The following is a 14,910-nucleotide window of genomic DNA, read 5'->3' as shown; positions in this document are numbered from 1 at the left end:
ATAAGATCCGGCTTGTAGGTCTCATGGAATACTAACGTTTGGCTGTCTCTTGAGGTTCCATTCTCAGTGGACAGTGGTGAACCATCCAACACCTATACTCCTCTTATTACTTGTTGCTTGCATGTTTTCCTTCCCTATATATAACTATATACCTATTATAAACTTATGTTCCCCTACTTATTCCTTTCCTTACTTTTCAACCTTTTGATTGTGGGTCATAGCTTAACCTAGCTAAATTTTTTCTATTTCTTCTCCTAACAGGATGGAAACAGGCTATGTAGGTCAAACTTTGACCAAATAGACTTAAATTTAAAACAAGGGCTTATAACTTATGTCTAAGCCTGAACTTATGTATATAGTTTTTTTTTTCTTTTAAATTCAAGCATTAAGTGTTTTTTTAAATGTCTATATATTTGAATTATATAGGCTTTTAAAGGTTTAAGAGATTAGGTCTTGAAGATCTTAAAGTAAGCTTTGAGTCTATTTAAAACCTTCCATAAAATATTCTCAAAACTTATTTAAAATTTACATATTTAACTATCAATGATTGTGTCTGAATAAAGGAGTCCTTCATAATGTGTGAATCAACATTCAAATATCTATTAAAAAATATGCTCATATTTAACACTCTATGTTTTGTAAATGATTTTTTTATTTCAATAGGAGGACACGTGTACACAATTAATTCAAAAAAATCAAAATATTCTCCACTTATTCCTTTTCTTAATTACTTTCCAACCTTTTGATTGTTGGCCAGTGCTAAACCTAGCTAAGACTTTCCTATATACAATACTATTCCTTCTCCTTAAGGGCTTTCCTTTAATTTATCGGAAAAACAAGTAGCAGCTTAGCTACGCAAATGATCGGTTAATTAGCAAGAGAAAATTAAATTTGCAATTTGCTAGGGAATAATTTATATATAATGTGATTGGATTATTACATTTATGATCTGGTCTTGGACTTTGCTGATAACAATGATGCAGATGGCTAGTTGCTCAAAGCGGAAGTGTATAGATATGAAAATGGTAATTATAAGGGAAACGCAACATAATATATTTATATATATATATATATATATAATTATATTTGATAGGTGCATGTGTGTTAGGTACTGGTAGGCTAATCAAGTTTGGTTTGAGTAAGCTTATGTGCGTTGGACAGATACTTGTTCCTCAGCTCAGCAACATCAATTTCTCCGAAGTGATTCTCAGGAATCCAGTTTCCGGTGTTTGGATCTCTCATCCAAAACACTTTCTCTTTCACCGTAACAGTTCCACTCACTGACTGATCTGGTGGTCCCTCCACCTTCCTTGCCGCCGTCTCAGCCGTCCCCAACCTTCCACTCTCAGCCGCAACTGTGTGACATCGCTTGCTGCATCATCAAGTACTCCGTATCATAACAAACTAATTAAGAACACATACACAAACATACATATTTTATGGTATAGATAATAAGCTACGGAAGAAGATTACAGGGTGGGAGACATAACCTGATGAGAAGGAGAAGTGGGTTGACAGAAATCTTAGCCATTACTGTGAAGGAAGAAGCGATGTACAGATTGAAAGTTGAAGAGAATTTATGGGGTTTGTAAATATATAAGCTCACGATGTAGGTTTCCAGTAAAAGCATGAGCTAATAAGATATATTAAATTATTATTTTTTTGGACAAGACTTTGATTAGATTATCATGTGTCTTTGGGCAGATTCTCTAATACAAACTATACAAGATTTGGTCGGTCTTTCATTCTGTGTTTGTGCGCTTAATGAAATCGAAAAGGATGTGGTTTTTCTGCGGGAGTATTTTAAAGCAGGCATGATTAATATTAACTTGATCAAAATTCCCAAAGAAAAATTGTTAATGAATTTCTGTCATCTCAGTTATTATTTTTTTCATTTCATCACCAGTGTGCTAGGAAACATTGAGTATTATGTGCATGAAGTAGCTGCCTCATGGGTATTTCAATTATATCCTTTGGTATATTTATTCAACGCAACTGCTTGTTTTAGATTTGAATTTGAAATTCCAGGATAAACAAATTAAATTCTCTTGACTAATGAAACTAAGAGACCTCCACATCTTAGCATTTATAAATATATAACCCGGAAGAAGGGCTTCCTTGTTCCTCGCTCAAATTTTTTTCCTCTCAGGAATAAAGCAAAGCATGCACGGTTTTTGGACAGATGCCTCTCATTTACTCGAATCAAACATTATATATAGTATTGAATATCAAATAATTGCATATAAAAATTCTCTCTTCTAACGTTAAAGAGTCTAGTGAAATTTTTAATGGTATTTTAACTAAATGTGACTCCAAAAAACATAAAATACTATCAAAATTTTGGCGAAATTTGACATTTTCTAAAAACATAAATTAAATAAGCATTTAAAAACTCATATCAATTTTTTTCTAAATTACACACACACACCCCCCCCCTATTAAGCAATACATGTCCACACAAAATAATGCCCAATTGTGTATAAGAGGCAAAAAAACGAAAGGAGGGAGAAAAAAAAAGCCACTTGTTGCTGTAAATTAACCAAAAGAGATTAAAGAATAAGAAAATGGACAGTGTTATTCCTTTTTTAAAAAAAGAAAAGAAAAAAAGACACTTAGCTTGTTATTCTTTGTTCAAATCATATTAACGTGGGCAAAATTTGTACTAGCTTTATTCTTTGCTTTCTTCAAGGCATTTGATGCCATAATCAATTAATTAACCATTGATAATTCTGTCACAAACATATTGCATGTTTTGCCGAAACGTGGGGAATTTTTCAAGATACGAATGGGTGATGAAATGCAAAATTGTCATATTGATTATATCATTAATCATTAAACACTTTCATCTTCCATATATTCTACAGTACACAGTGAGAATGTTTTGCATGCTTTAATTAGAACATATTCTTAATCCAATTGGAAGGAGAAAGTTGATTGTAGAGACTCCTCTATGAGATACCCATACAATAAAGCCACAGTTCAAATATCTTTAAAAAAGTATTAACGCTTTACAGCTTTAAAGCCCAAAATTGGGTTCTCATCTGAAATTATGTTTACACGGACAAAACCGTGTAAGGGTTACAGAGGTCAGGACATATCAGAGTCTAAAATGTTCCTACATCTCATAGGCGGAACATTATAGATAGAGAAATCATAGTGGTCATGCGAAGATTCCCGTGCGAGCAAATCAGCACAATTGTTTACCTCTCTGAAAACATGGTCAAAAGTAACCGTCCAATTTCTCATAATAAGCTCCCTTATTTTCTTGATGGTTGCCGCAAGAGGATGGCTATCAGAGAAATTATGTTGAATAAGAGATAGGGCTTCCATAAAGTCAATGTATAAGTTAATCTTGGTAAGGTTAGCATTCCTACCAATCTGAAGACCTTCTAAAATGCCTGATAATTCAGCTGCAGTACAGGGTTGATATCCAAGAAATTTAGAGAAACCGATAATCCAATTTCCTTTTTCATCGCAGATGACTCCACCACAAGTTGCAGCACCGAGTGAGTTAACAGAACCGTCAACATCAAGCCTAGCCCATCCTTCCTTCGGAGGATGCCATTTAGACTCGGATCTAAGTCTGTTGTCATTCAAAATATCCACTCTTGATAGAAGCCACATATCATTTATGATTTGTTGGGTACAAGAAAAAGCTATATCTTTGTCTTGATTGTCATCTTCAGAATATAATCTCTTGCATCTCGCTTTCCATATGTTCCAACAGACATGAGCAAAGAGCTTCTGCCAATTAATTTTTCTTATGCTAGTACTCCCTGCTTCATTTCTAGCATTCCAAACTATCCAGTCCTGCACGTTAAGAGAGAAAAAATTATTTAGCTTGGAAGGATTGACTAGCTTTAGCCAAACCTCCCGCGCTTCCTTGCAATCATGTAAGATGTGAATTGAAGAGTCAGGAGAGTTACAACCAAAGGTACAGTTTCGTTGTATTGGGTTGTGCCCTTCATCAGTTGTAAAATTACTCTATAGGCGATCCCAAGCCGCTCTCCATAAGAAACACTTGATTTTTTTCATATGTAGGCCGCTTCCAAATTTTAGACCAAATATTAGAATTATTTTGTTCGTTATGGGCTTCTAGCTTTTTATAGGCAGATTTTTAAGAAATTTCCATCAGAGGAAGATCTCTAACAAAGGGCATCATTAGCACCATGAGGGTTAGGAGGTTGAACAAGAGCAATTTGATTAATCACATCAGGGTGAAGATGACGATTAAGAAGGTTGAAATTTCATCTTTCTGAAGGTGTGCATAAATCAGAGATTTTGGCGTGAAGAATAGATTCAACACTAGGGAGAGCATATTTAACAAGAGGTTCAGGAAGAGGAGCCCATTTGTCATACCAAAAGGATATTTGGTTACCCTTACCCACTCTCCAACCGACTTGAGACATAAAATTTTCCCAAATTTTGCAAATACTGCTCCAAGTGTAAGAAGAAGAACTTGGTTTATAGACCATTGAAATAGCCATTTTGCTGCATTTGTTCACACTTTACAGAAACAGCTTTCTCATGTGTCCAAGTCGATTGATGAAACTTATACCAAGCAGAGTGCTTTCTCTATTTAATTGTATAGTTGGTTTCCCTGTAATGATCAAACATTTGCCCTTACGCTTCATCCATTTAAATATAGCATATGGATATTTAAATTCTGGTATGTGCATTTGGAGTAACAAATTATAAGGTTGATTGTGACGATTTCATACACTAACCGCTATTTCAAAATCGTCAGTTAAGTTTTGCTTTTGACAAGAGGTTTCAAGCCTTACTAGTGCCGTTCAGCTATTTTTAGGGAAACTCCTGCAAATTTAGGAACCAAGCGGACCAAGTTTTTGAATTTTATAGACTACAATTCAACTTAACAAGGTTGCTTAAAACACCAACAATCCCAAGATATATACTGAATATGCACAAGTCTGTTATAAAGTAGAATAAGACTTGTCATTCGTTACATGATTATATTACAAAATGTCAGCAAATCCGCGAACAGAGACCTCATGTCCTTAATCATATTGGAGCCCTTGATGGGATGCAAAAGCCGTTGAAGTTCAATAATATGAACTTCAAATCTAAGGACCAAAAAATAACAATAATGATTGGAGGTAGGGATGTGGGAGGGGGAGGAGAGCCTATTCCTAGTGAAATCAGTATTTCTTAAGAATTAAGACCTAATTCTCACTTTTGCCCCTAAAATCCTATAATCTATATAGAACATAATGGTTACAGATGATTCCAACACAAGAAGGAACTAGCATGGCTTGTTAATGGAGGAAGGGAGAGACCGAACTATATCAAAGGAGTTTTGATGCCATTGACCCCTGAGAAAACCCATTAGCAACACCTGAGGGTTTCTTCTTGAAATTTGTAATGCTACAATGAGGACAAATATATTCTAGACCATCTGTTTTTGCATAATCCTGCACAAGTTGTGAATGAAATAATATGGTGAATCCTCGACACGAAGAAAAGGTAATGAAATTCAATTTCCCTCACACAAGATAGCATTAGACTATTCATTGGCAACAAAGATTGGGGCAGTACCTTAAATGCACCAAGACCTTGACGTCTGTCACAGCCAAAGTGGGCCCACTCGCCACATATGCCACAATTCACCCAATCCCCGGCAGCACTACTGTTGAACAGTTCAAAAGTTGTAAGCAAAGATTTACACAAAATGCGAATAGCTGCTACTAATTGTACACAATTTTCAATAACAGCAACATCTCTGGTTACGGTCATGAGCCAAGAATAAATTAGATGAAAATCTACAACTTCAGCACTTTTCATGGAAGGGGGTTTTAAGAGAAAAGAATCTGCATGTGATCGCGAAAAGCAATAGCATATCTGAATACAGTCAGGAAAAGGGAGAACAAAAACCTGTGACACAACAAGCAGCACTCCCCATCAACATCATCATGAGCTAACTCATATTCGAGAAGGTAAGTTTCATAATGCCTTTTGAGTGTATTTCCAACGCCCTGAAAAACCAAGATAAATTATACAGATAATCTTAGCTGTTGCGTGTTATAGCTAGTTAACATCGAAAACAAAAAACCATTAGATAGATCATCACATGGATTCTCAACTAGTTTCTGGAACCATTACCAAAGCTTTTTAATCAATATGCAAGAAGCCCTCTTGAATTTTAGGTGATTCGCAAATAGCACTTAACTTTCAAAATCAGAAATGAGGTCCCCAAATTTCACACTTCAAGATATAAGTCCTTCTGTCTATTTTCCATCAACCATGTTATCTCGAGCCACATTTTTATTTTGGGCCAACGTATCAAAAGCCACTTTAGACTCCCCTACAACACCCTAAATTGGCCAAACTGACACCAAAAATGAGAGGGAGGTGGAAGCTTGTCACATTGATTTCAGGAAGTTAAAGGTGGCAAAGAAGTTAAACCCATTAAGATAAAAGTAGATAAAGGACCTGCTTCCTGAATTGTGAATTTAATTTCTAGTTTTCAAAGCCTGGGATTTATTTGCATTAATAGATAATAAAATTAAGATTAAAAATATATAAGTCAACAAAGGAATTATATATTAATCCTACGGTTGGCTAAAAGTTTTGTACTTTTTATCAAACAACTAAATCTAAAATTAATAAACCATTTATTCTAAATTACAAACCCTAAATTCCAAATTACTATTACATCGTATGTTAATTCAAAAGCCTTTTTTTTTTTCCTTTTCATAATGCATCAATTCAACACAATGTCTTTTCCTTGGTAGGGCACAAAAATGGGCCAACTTCGGACACAAAATGGTAACATACTGATAGATCTGGTTATACCGGCACTGCCATTGCCTATTGCCCCCAGTATCCAGTGAAGAGTGCATACTGACAAATTAATCTCACAAAAAGAAAAAACAATGAGAAAGAGGCAAGGCATCAAACATACAGTCATTCTATTGGTGGTTGTGTAATTGCGCATCTTTGAGAAGATTTGCCCTTTCCAATTGATGCCATTGCCAACATGGAATCCTCCCCTGGTAACCACCTAAGAAACAACAAACAAATTTATCAACATACTCCCCAAATTTGCTGAGCACAATCATCATCAAAAGTGAAAACCCCAATTGCTCACCTCTTTATACAAGTTGTAGAGATCAAGTCGTTTCCCATTGAGTATGGCATCAGGAAACTCAGCAAGCCCTCCTTGAGGGATTAATCGACTATGTCCTCGAAGCATTAGAAACTCCATGACATCTTTCAAAAATTCCTCCTATGAAGAACAGTGACTTAATAGAAATCCAGTAGAAGTTTCTTGATAAATAATTATATCATAAAAAGATCTGAATACAGCCAACTGGTTTAATTTAAAATTCTTTTTCACTGCAAAGTGATGGAAGTGTGTGACTTATCAAAATTTAACCTCACATGGTATGCACTCAATCAAGTTCTACTTCAGATACAGCCTCAATTCTTCCCCTATTTCCACATTAGGGGGCTCACTGAAGAATATAATGCAACTCACACTTTACCATGCTATCTCTTTGAATAACCAATCACAAGCATTAAGAAAGTCTCCATCAGTGTATTACCTTTCATCCAAGTCTCACCCAATGCCAAAGTATTAGATTGCTAAATGAAATAGTGTACCCACACAAAAAGTTGTATCACAGGAAACAATCAAAGAACTCACCTCAGAGCAAGTTTGGATCGGGCCTCTGCCACAACCATGTTTTTTCAAGGGCAGTGGGTTCAAGGAAATAATCTGTTTAGACTGAGCTGAGCCTGAAAATGACCTTCTCTGTGTTGCAGAACTTGAACCAGTAGTACTGCGCTTTGCAGGGACAACAACTGGTAAACTAGCTTCAACTTGGGCACCATCATAACCATCTGTCTCAGAAGGTCCAGAAAAGAGTGTCATTCTATGGCGATGAACATGAGGGATGGGCCTCATTGCAGACACTTTTAATCTCTGCCTAGCTGGAGTTAAGGATGTGCCAATTCCATTCACCATTCTTGTATCCTTTTCCTCTTCATCTATTCTTTGAATAGTACTTTGCCCAGTTAAAACACCATCTTGAAGGCCAGGGCTTGCCTCTTGACTTGGCTCATACCTTTTTCTAGTAGGAGGGGGTGGTTTCAACCAACCAGGGGGGCTGCTGAAAATGATTTTGCCTCCACCACTATCTTTCCCTTGACTTTGATAAAAGAAAAGAAGGCGCTCAGCATCATCTTCCCCAAATGAAGCAATAGGCAACCCCTGAATGCTAGCAATCCCAAGTACAACTAAACTTCGATAAGTAACATTTGGAGCTAGCTGTCGCAAAACCTGAAGGTTGAGTCAAGAAATTATCAGCAGAATACATGATAAATAAAGAGAAGACAGCCCATTTTCAGTGCAATTAAGCCCCAATTCTTATAGTACATGAACTTTAACGCTACATTGAACTGAATCTCCAGCTACTTGTGAGGCAAAACTCTTCCCAACCAGCCAATAATTGTTCATTTTCAGCAATGCAAGAACTTACCATATTGAACTCTAAAGTTCCCATTAAAAATACATTTTATGAGGAAGGCAGTAGATAGATTGATGCAAGGATTTAGGAAGACCCAGATTGATAGTCAGTCAAATGATTGAGTGATATCAATTATCAGCCCATTTAAATACTACAGCACTTCTCATTTGAAAGGGGCAAGGTTGATGATAGAGAAAGCAGAAGCACATTTATACTACCAGCCTAGAAGTTAGCTTCCTAATATGATTTCCCCAACTAAATTTTAACATATCATATCAGCATCTTCCACTTTGGTTAGTCTATTATTTGTAACATTTAGCTTTAGCTAGTAAAGAAGAGCAAAATTCAATGATGTGAGAACATATTGCTGTTGTTCCATTTTTGCATGCAGGACCTTTGTATCATCATTTAGGTGTCAAAATTTCAGAACTCAATTTCATATAAATTGAAAAATGGAATATCCACATTTACATCAAGTAATGGTGCAGAACCTAGATACCTAATTGGCGTGCAAAACTGAATATATTAAACAACTATTCACTCATTCAGCATGGCAAAAAACTCGACCAAATGAATCAAATTGCCATTCAGTGAAAGCAAATACAGAGATGGGGCAGAAAAGCAATTTTTTGTCTTTTAAATTCATGTGAGGGTGATTAACATAAGAGGTAAAGGTCCAGAGGTAGTACGATTAATGTAATCAATCCTAACGGAGAACTTGACGTCAGTAGCATTGTAAGAAGGGTGATCTGATAGATGGGAAGAATACATTCATGTTCCAGATTTCATTTTTGCACAGAAACCTACCAAAATTAGAGGACCACTTCTCAAATACTTAAGCTCCCAAAGCAAGTGAGCAAATACATGCTGTGCTGATGCACAATTACCACCACTATATTAGATATAGAACCAGAACCTTAATGAGGACCTAGTAAGAAACTAGCAAGAAAGTGTATCTTATTCAACGCTAATAAATTTAAAAAAAGCACCCACGTAAAGTTTTGAGATAAAGAGAGTGAAAAATATAGTAATGAATAAAACCTGCGAAGCCCATAGAGGAAGCTTCAAGCAAACTTCAAATACAGCTGCTCCACAAGCAATTGAGGCAGATCTACGAGGTTCAGAGACATGCTGTTTGTTTCCCTCATCAATTTGGGCATGAACTAGTTGATTCTTCTCAATTATCTCATTTTTTATATGATTCTCCAATAACTATAAACAGAAAGGTCAGGGAATAAGAATTTCAAAGTTTTAGTTAGCCAACTTTACTTGCACACTTCATGTCTAGAACTACCTTATACCATGATTTTGAACTGCGCATTTGATATAAAGAAATGGTTGATTTAGACAGGTTATACAAAAAGGGAAATTGTCTGAGAACAATTTTCAATCCAAAATTAAAATTTAATATTTTCCCAGAGAAAAATAAGAATTACCTCCCTAAGCACACTGCGCTTGAAAAAATCTTGGTTATGTAAGATTGATGTTTAACACATTTCTAGCTTCAGTAATGCAACTTCAACAATCACCACAATACTTGGAAATTACCTGATCATTGAAGCACGTTTGAGCACTACCAGACACCAGAAGTGAGATATGGGCTGAACTACAGGTTGATATATCACATCGCATGGTAACAACTCCTCGAGAAAAAGTGGCTGCTTGAAGAGGTGGTGGGGGAGCACTGTGACAGGGGAAAAGGGCCTTGATATATTACCGGATGTCAATGCTCACCAATGACCAACAATCTCTCAAAAACACAGCAAAAATATTTTTAAAAAAGAAAAAGGCTTGTTACCCTATTGGTCAATTTAGTTTCGTAAGAGTTTAATTATATTGCCCCAGTCCCAATATCAAAGTTGCTGCCCTAGTGATTTCAAATTGACCGAGCATGATGCCACCTCTACATCAGAAACTTTGGCTGATAATGCAATAATCTTTCTGCTGAAGTGGATATGGCATGGCACAATCCACATCAGTAATGACAATGTCATATTAGGGCATACTGACAGAGGGGACTAATGCCTAGGTAGCAATAGCATCAATTTGAAAGTTATGGGGGTTTCAACAACAAGAAGCCTTTTCTCACTAAGTGAGATTAGCTACATATATCGGACAACACTATTGTGCTCTATCAACAACCAGCTCCCTAGATGTATCATCTACCTATCTTTCTAAGGCTAAAAATCATATGCTAAGCCCTCTTCACTGGCATCTTGGTAAGCATATGGGGGTTTAAAAGTAAAAATTGGGGGGAGGGGGTTAAATTTTTGCGCAAGGGAGACTGGTAATTAAACCCCTACTCTAGCCCCCCCCCCCAAAAAAAAAGAAAAGAAAAGAAAAGATCTAAATTCTAACATATTGGAAATCATCCAATGTGTAGTTAGTAGGCATATACATGATATTAACATACCTAAACTTGCCATGGAGCTTGCTCCCCCGTATCTGAAAAGATTAAAGAAGACCATGAAAAAGCTGCCTGCTTAAGGAAAAATTTTGACAAGTAGCTATAAAACAAAATAACAAATAGAGGCAACTAGAATGATCAGAGGTAATTAGCAAGGATCTTTAAAATGCCTCTACTGAGAGACCACTATGTTGAATAATGAATAAATCATGGAACCCAACTTTAGGATAAGAAATGATTCCCTGCATGTAAAAATAATGATCCCAGGGCTTTCACTAAAATGAATGCAATAAGTGCCAAATAAATCATGTTCATGTATAAAAAAATAGAAAAATTTGATGAGAATATACGAGAAATAATTGATCATACTTCAATGATTAAGAGTGATTTGAGTCCATCCTCCAATGATCTCAACAGTGACTCATCCTGGGAAAACAAAAGGAGAAGAGGGGAAAGCGCATGAGTAATTGGGGGGAAATCATGTGCATCTAGCATATAAATTCACATCATGTAAGCATAAACAAGTAAGCTTATACAAGGCTATAGCGCATATATATCATGATGTAGTATTCAACAAATGCTTACCACAATGGAAGGCGCACCACAGATGAGAAATCTCAAGTTCACTTCATCATCATGTATCTTTATAGCAGGAAGACTGCCTGAGGAACTTTCCTCATCATCTTCACACACCTCAGGAGGGTCAACATTGATCTGAAGACAGTCTCCAAGAAGGTGTGGCCCTACATTGTCACTAGAATCATGTTTCTCACCGGGAAGGACTTGATTGTTTTGAACACAGTAAAACTCAAAAGAAGCACGGGCAAGATGAAAGGCATCCCACGTATGCGTAGAAGAGCTGCAATTATGTCATTAAAAACATGAAATATAAGTCAAGTCTTAAATTTCTTAACAAACCCACTCATGTCAGGTGAAAAGTGGAATGCGCACACACAAACATAAATACACGCATGCATGCATATATGAAGCCAACTAGACTTCTTGCTTTGCCTTCTCAGACACAGAAATAATTAACATCTTCACAAGTTCTGACCATTCCATGATACAATCAAAACAACTGATATATTAAACATGTAAAACTAAATATGTATGCATTGAATGTCAGCAAACACTGAATGCAGAAGTTTACACTCCACATATTCGAGAGTTAAATATTCCTTTTATAGATGGATAGCTAAATGAAAGCACCATCAAATATGTATATGTGTTCTCGAAGTCTGTGCCTATCAATTGATCAATTCCCACAAGCATCCATTGTAGTGACATAAGACTTTGTCATATATAGTCATTGAAAATGGAACCAACCAAATACTTGCTTACTTGATAAATGGTAACATACCTCTGCACCACTGAAAGAAATGCTTGACGAAAATGGCAAGCAGCATAACAAGAAAAAGCATTTTTCCAATAAATCACATATGCAACTCCCTGCAAGATCAATGTCCAAAATGAATTTTCTTTCCCCCTGAAATTCTCAAAATGCAAGGGATTCCAAAAACCGCAAAACCCAAGTAGTTTAACCATCAAATGATATTAGTTTTGGAAGTTGTTGGCATTGCTGCCCAGCAACATAAGTACCTTAAGATGAAGAGCTTCTGCCAATTTTTCCCCATTTGGGATTTCCAAGTACACCTGCAGAATTTTTTTTTTTTTTTTGGGCAAAAAAATACATCAATTTGAATACCACCAGCTTTGCCAGTTCAAGGACGTCCTTTTATAATAGCATTATTACTTTACATAAAAGAATAGATTATATACATTTAAACAGTGAAGAAGTAAGGGGGCAACATTAGACCATGACAATGCCATCAACATGAGCTAGTATCTTGAGCAATATGTCTAAAGATCACAAAATCTTCTAACCATAGTTTCCCTAAATTTATCATCTAATAATTCATTCCACCACCAACCTTTCCTAGTTTCTTCCATGGTTCAATTTTCACATTATTACAAATTACTATGCAGGACAACTGATCAAGGTAATCTAAGGTTTCCTATGATCTTCATATTCTGTGACAATGAAATTCCTATTGTTTCTTCCTTTTGACCACAAGCTATGGTAATTAATACTCCCATTTGACATAGAAGATTGAGAAGTTCGCATTGGCATGTTAACAATTTGCAATATATAAAATAGCAATTTTACATGCTCCCCCTTTTGCTTTTCATCATATGTCCAAAGTCCAAACCCATGCCCAGTCGGCAAGAATTACATGAAAAGAACAAAGAATTTACTTGGTTTTAATTTGAGAATACATACAGCTGTTGGCAATGTGGGATCAAAGAGCTCTAATATAGCTTCAGAGGTGGCCAATTCTTCGCCTTGCCAGACCAAAGAACCAACTTCACCATTAGCAAGCTGTTCTCCTTGCAAATATACAAAATTTGGTTGATAAGACTCGAGAACTTTTCGAAACTGTTCTTTTTCTGGATTTTTTAGAGTTTGAATCTGCATTAAAGGCTAACCATATGTTAAAGAAACAACCAAAACTAATGCAAAACATAAATTTGTAACCCATAATTGAAAGGAGATAGAGAAATTTGGCACCTCCAGACGCCCTGAAGAAGTTAACTCGGGAAAAGGATATTTGAGCTGATTCTTAGTGGGTTTCTTCTCGAACTCATGCTCAACGCTTTTGCCACATGTGACAGCAAGTAGACTACAAGTTTGTTTAGGAATTCCTCCAGGGTGAAACATCATTCAAGCAGCAGCACCAGCCACCAGAGGAACAAAAGCCAGACGGTTGCAATCTTCGATTTGGCGAATTACCCAAACCACAGAATACGGAAGTACTTCAAGATTCCAATGTCCCGTCGAAACAAATCAAATACCAGTCTAAACAACGGAGCATCTCATCATAGGGGCCTGATATTGGGAAGTGGGAACAGTGAGCGTGCACAACTCAAAGGGAAATTGCAACTCTGCAAACCCTAACTAACAGGATGGAGGAAGAACAGGATCGGAGAAAAAGGAAGAAGATGAACAAAACAAAAGGCACATCTTCCTCAGCTCCTCTGCACTCTAAACGCGTCGTCGTAGTAGAATTTTTTTGTATTTTATTAAGTTTTTCATTGATTGATGTTTTTCGGGCTCAATTGAGCCCAACACAGGATGAATCTTTACATCGCCGTCACATTCATATCTATTCATCTTTCTCAATATCTTTTTGTTTTTTTTATTTTGGTTGATCAGGCTTTTTGTTTTGAATCGGATTGTTTCACTAGTTCGATTCCAATGTCAACTGATGACTCGGGATTTGCACGCGAATAAAACTTGAGACTAGACTGTTATTTCATGCGGAAGTTTCATCGCCCTATTTTCAGTTTTTCACTTTATCACATCTCTCTTTCAAGATTGAGATTTGTTTATATTTAAGATTTAAATTTTCCTGATAAATTCAGCATGTGATATGGGGCCAATTAAGCTTCCATTTCTGAGACAGGGAGTTCTATATATACGTGGAAGTCATTTATACTCTCCCCATTTTTATCTATAAAACACTTTTTATAACTTTTGTTTATGTCCCTATTTTTAGGTCATTTTACAAAATCTACGCATCAATAAATATTTGCCTCAAAATGCCCTTGACATTGATATTATTGAGTAATTATGACGGGGAGGGATTAAGGAAGATGAGTAAAATCTAGTTGGAACTTGATTTTAACTAACTTTTTTAATTTATATGGATTAATTAAATGTGAGTCATGCATAAGAATGGGAGAAATTATAAGATAGACTAAATGTGTCATGTTATTTATAATCCATTCAATAAAAATATAACATTTAAATAGCATTAAATATAAATTGATTACAATATTAATGATAGTATAAAAAGAAAATGTAAGAAATCAAATGTGCATTATTTTATAAAAATAAAATCAACTTAAAAATGTCAAACAAAATTTTATTTAGATTAATTAAAGCATTTCAATTGGACAAACTACAAATGACATGATACAATCAGTCTACCTAAGTATTTCTTAGAGTAATGG

General features: G+C 35.8%; 2 protein-coding genes across 4 annotated transcripts; both read right to left on the bottom strand.

Annotated features, from left to right (window-relative positions):
* Positions 1-821: 821 nt before the first annotated feature.
* Positions 822-1,546, bottom strand: LOC129287719 (protein SENESCENCE-ASSOCIATED GENE 21, mitochondrial-like). Its single transcript, XM_054923944.1, has 2 exons — positions 1,491-1,546; positions 822-1,372 (listed from the first exon to the last, which is right to left on the bottom strand). Exons 1-2 carry the CDS (start codon positions 1,529-1,531, stop codon positions 1,120-1,122), a joined length of 294 nt encoding a protein of 97 aa, XP_054779919.1. The 5' UTR covers positions 1,532-1,546; the 3' UTR covers positions 822-1,119.
* A 3,365-nt stretch (positions 1,547-4,911) lies between these two features.
* On the bottom strand, positions 4,912-14,041 carry LOC129288388 (AT-rich interactive domain-containing protein 4-like). Of its 3 annotated transcripts, none has more exons than XM_054924925.1 (15): positions 13,466-14,041; positions 13,178-13,378; positions 12,496-12,549; positions 12,257-12,345; positions 11,482-11,755; positions 11,266-11,322; positions 10,903-10,934; positions 10,038-10,173; positions 9,531-9,701; positions 7,667-8,302; positions 7,109-7,246; positions 6,923-7,021; positions 5,893-5,993; positions 5,557-5,647; positions 4,912-5,432 (listed from the first exon to the last, which is right to left on the bottom strand). In XM_054924925.1, the coding sequence occupies exons 1-15, from the start codon at positions 13,616-13,618 to the stop codon at positions 5,307-5,309; spliced, it is 2,358 nt and encodes a 785-aa protein (XP_054780900.1). In that variant the 5' UTR covers positions 13,619-14,041; the 3' UTR covers positions 4,912-5,306. The 3 variants fall into 3 exon arrangements, with proteins under 3 accessions (XP_054780900.1, XP_054780902.1, XP_054780901.1); XM_054924927.1 differs by having other exon boundaries at positions 13,178-13,276; XM_054924926.1 differs by having other exon boundaries at positions 13,178-13,366; positions 13,466-14,040.
* Between the last annotated feature and the right edge of the window lie 869 nt (positions 14,042-14,910).

The sequence above is a fragment of the Prosopis cineraria genome, unplaced genomic scaffold, assembly GCF_029017545.1.
Source record: "Prosopis cineraria cultivar Desert tree isolate PC_DT_omini unplaced genomic scaffold, ASM2901754v1 PC12, whole genome shotgun sequence".
Classification (NCBI taxonomy): domain Eukaryota; kingdom Viridiplantae; phylum Streptophyta; class Magnoliopsida; order Fabales; family Fabaceae; genus Prosopis; species Prosopis cineraria.
This window is presented reverse-complemented; position numbering and strand designations above follow the sequence as displayed.

What these genes read in the sequence shown, in the direction of transcription:
- LOC129287719 (XM_054923944.1), bottom strand. Translation starts at nt 1,531, where the DNA reads ATGGCTAAGATTTCTGTCAACCCACTTCTCCTTCTCATCAG. An exon ending in CCACTTCTCCTTCTCATCAG is followed by an intron (nt 1,373 to 1,490) that starts GTTATGTCTCCC and finishes TTGATGATGCAG; the next exon opens with CAAGCGATGTCACACAGTTG.
- LOC129288388 (XM_054924925.1), bottom strand. Translation starts at nt 13,618, where the DNA reads ATGATGTTTCACCCTGGAGGAATTCCTAAACAAACTTGTAGTCTACTT. An exon ending in CTTCTTCAGGGCGTCTGGAG is followed by an intron (nt 13,379 to 13,465) that starts GTGCCAAATTTC and finishes ACATATGGTTAG; the next exon opens with CCTTTAATGCAGATTCAAAC. An exon ending in TGCTGCTTGTTGTGTCACAG is followed by an intron (nt 5,648 to 5,892) that starts GTTTTTGTTCTC and finishes ACTGTTCAACAG; the next exon opens with TAGTGCTGCCGGGGATTGGG.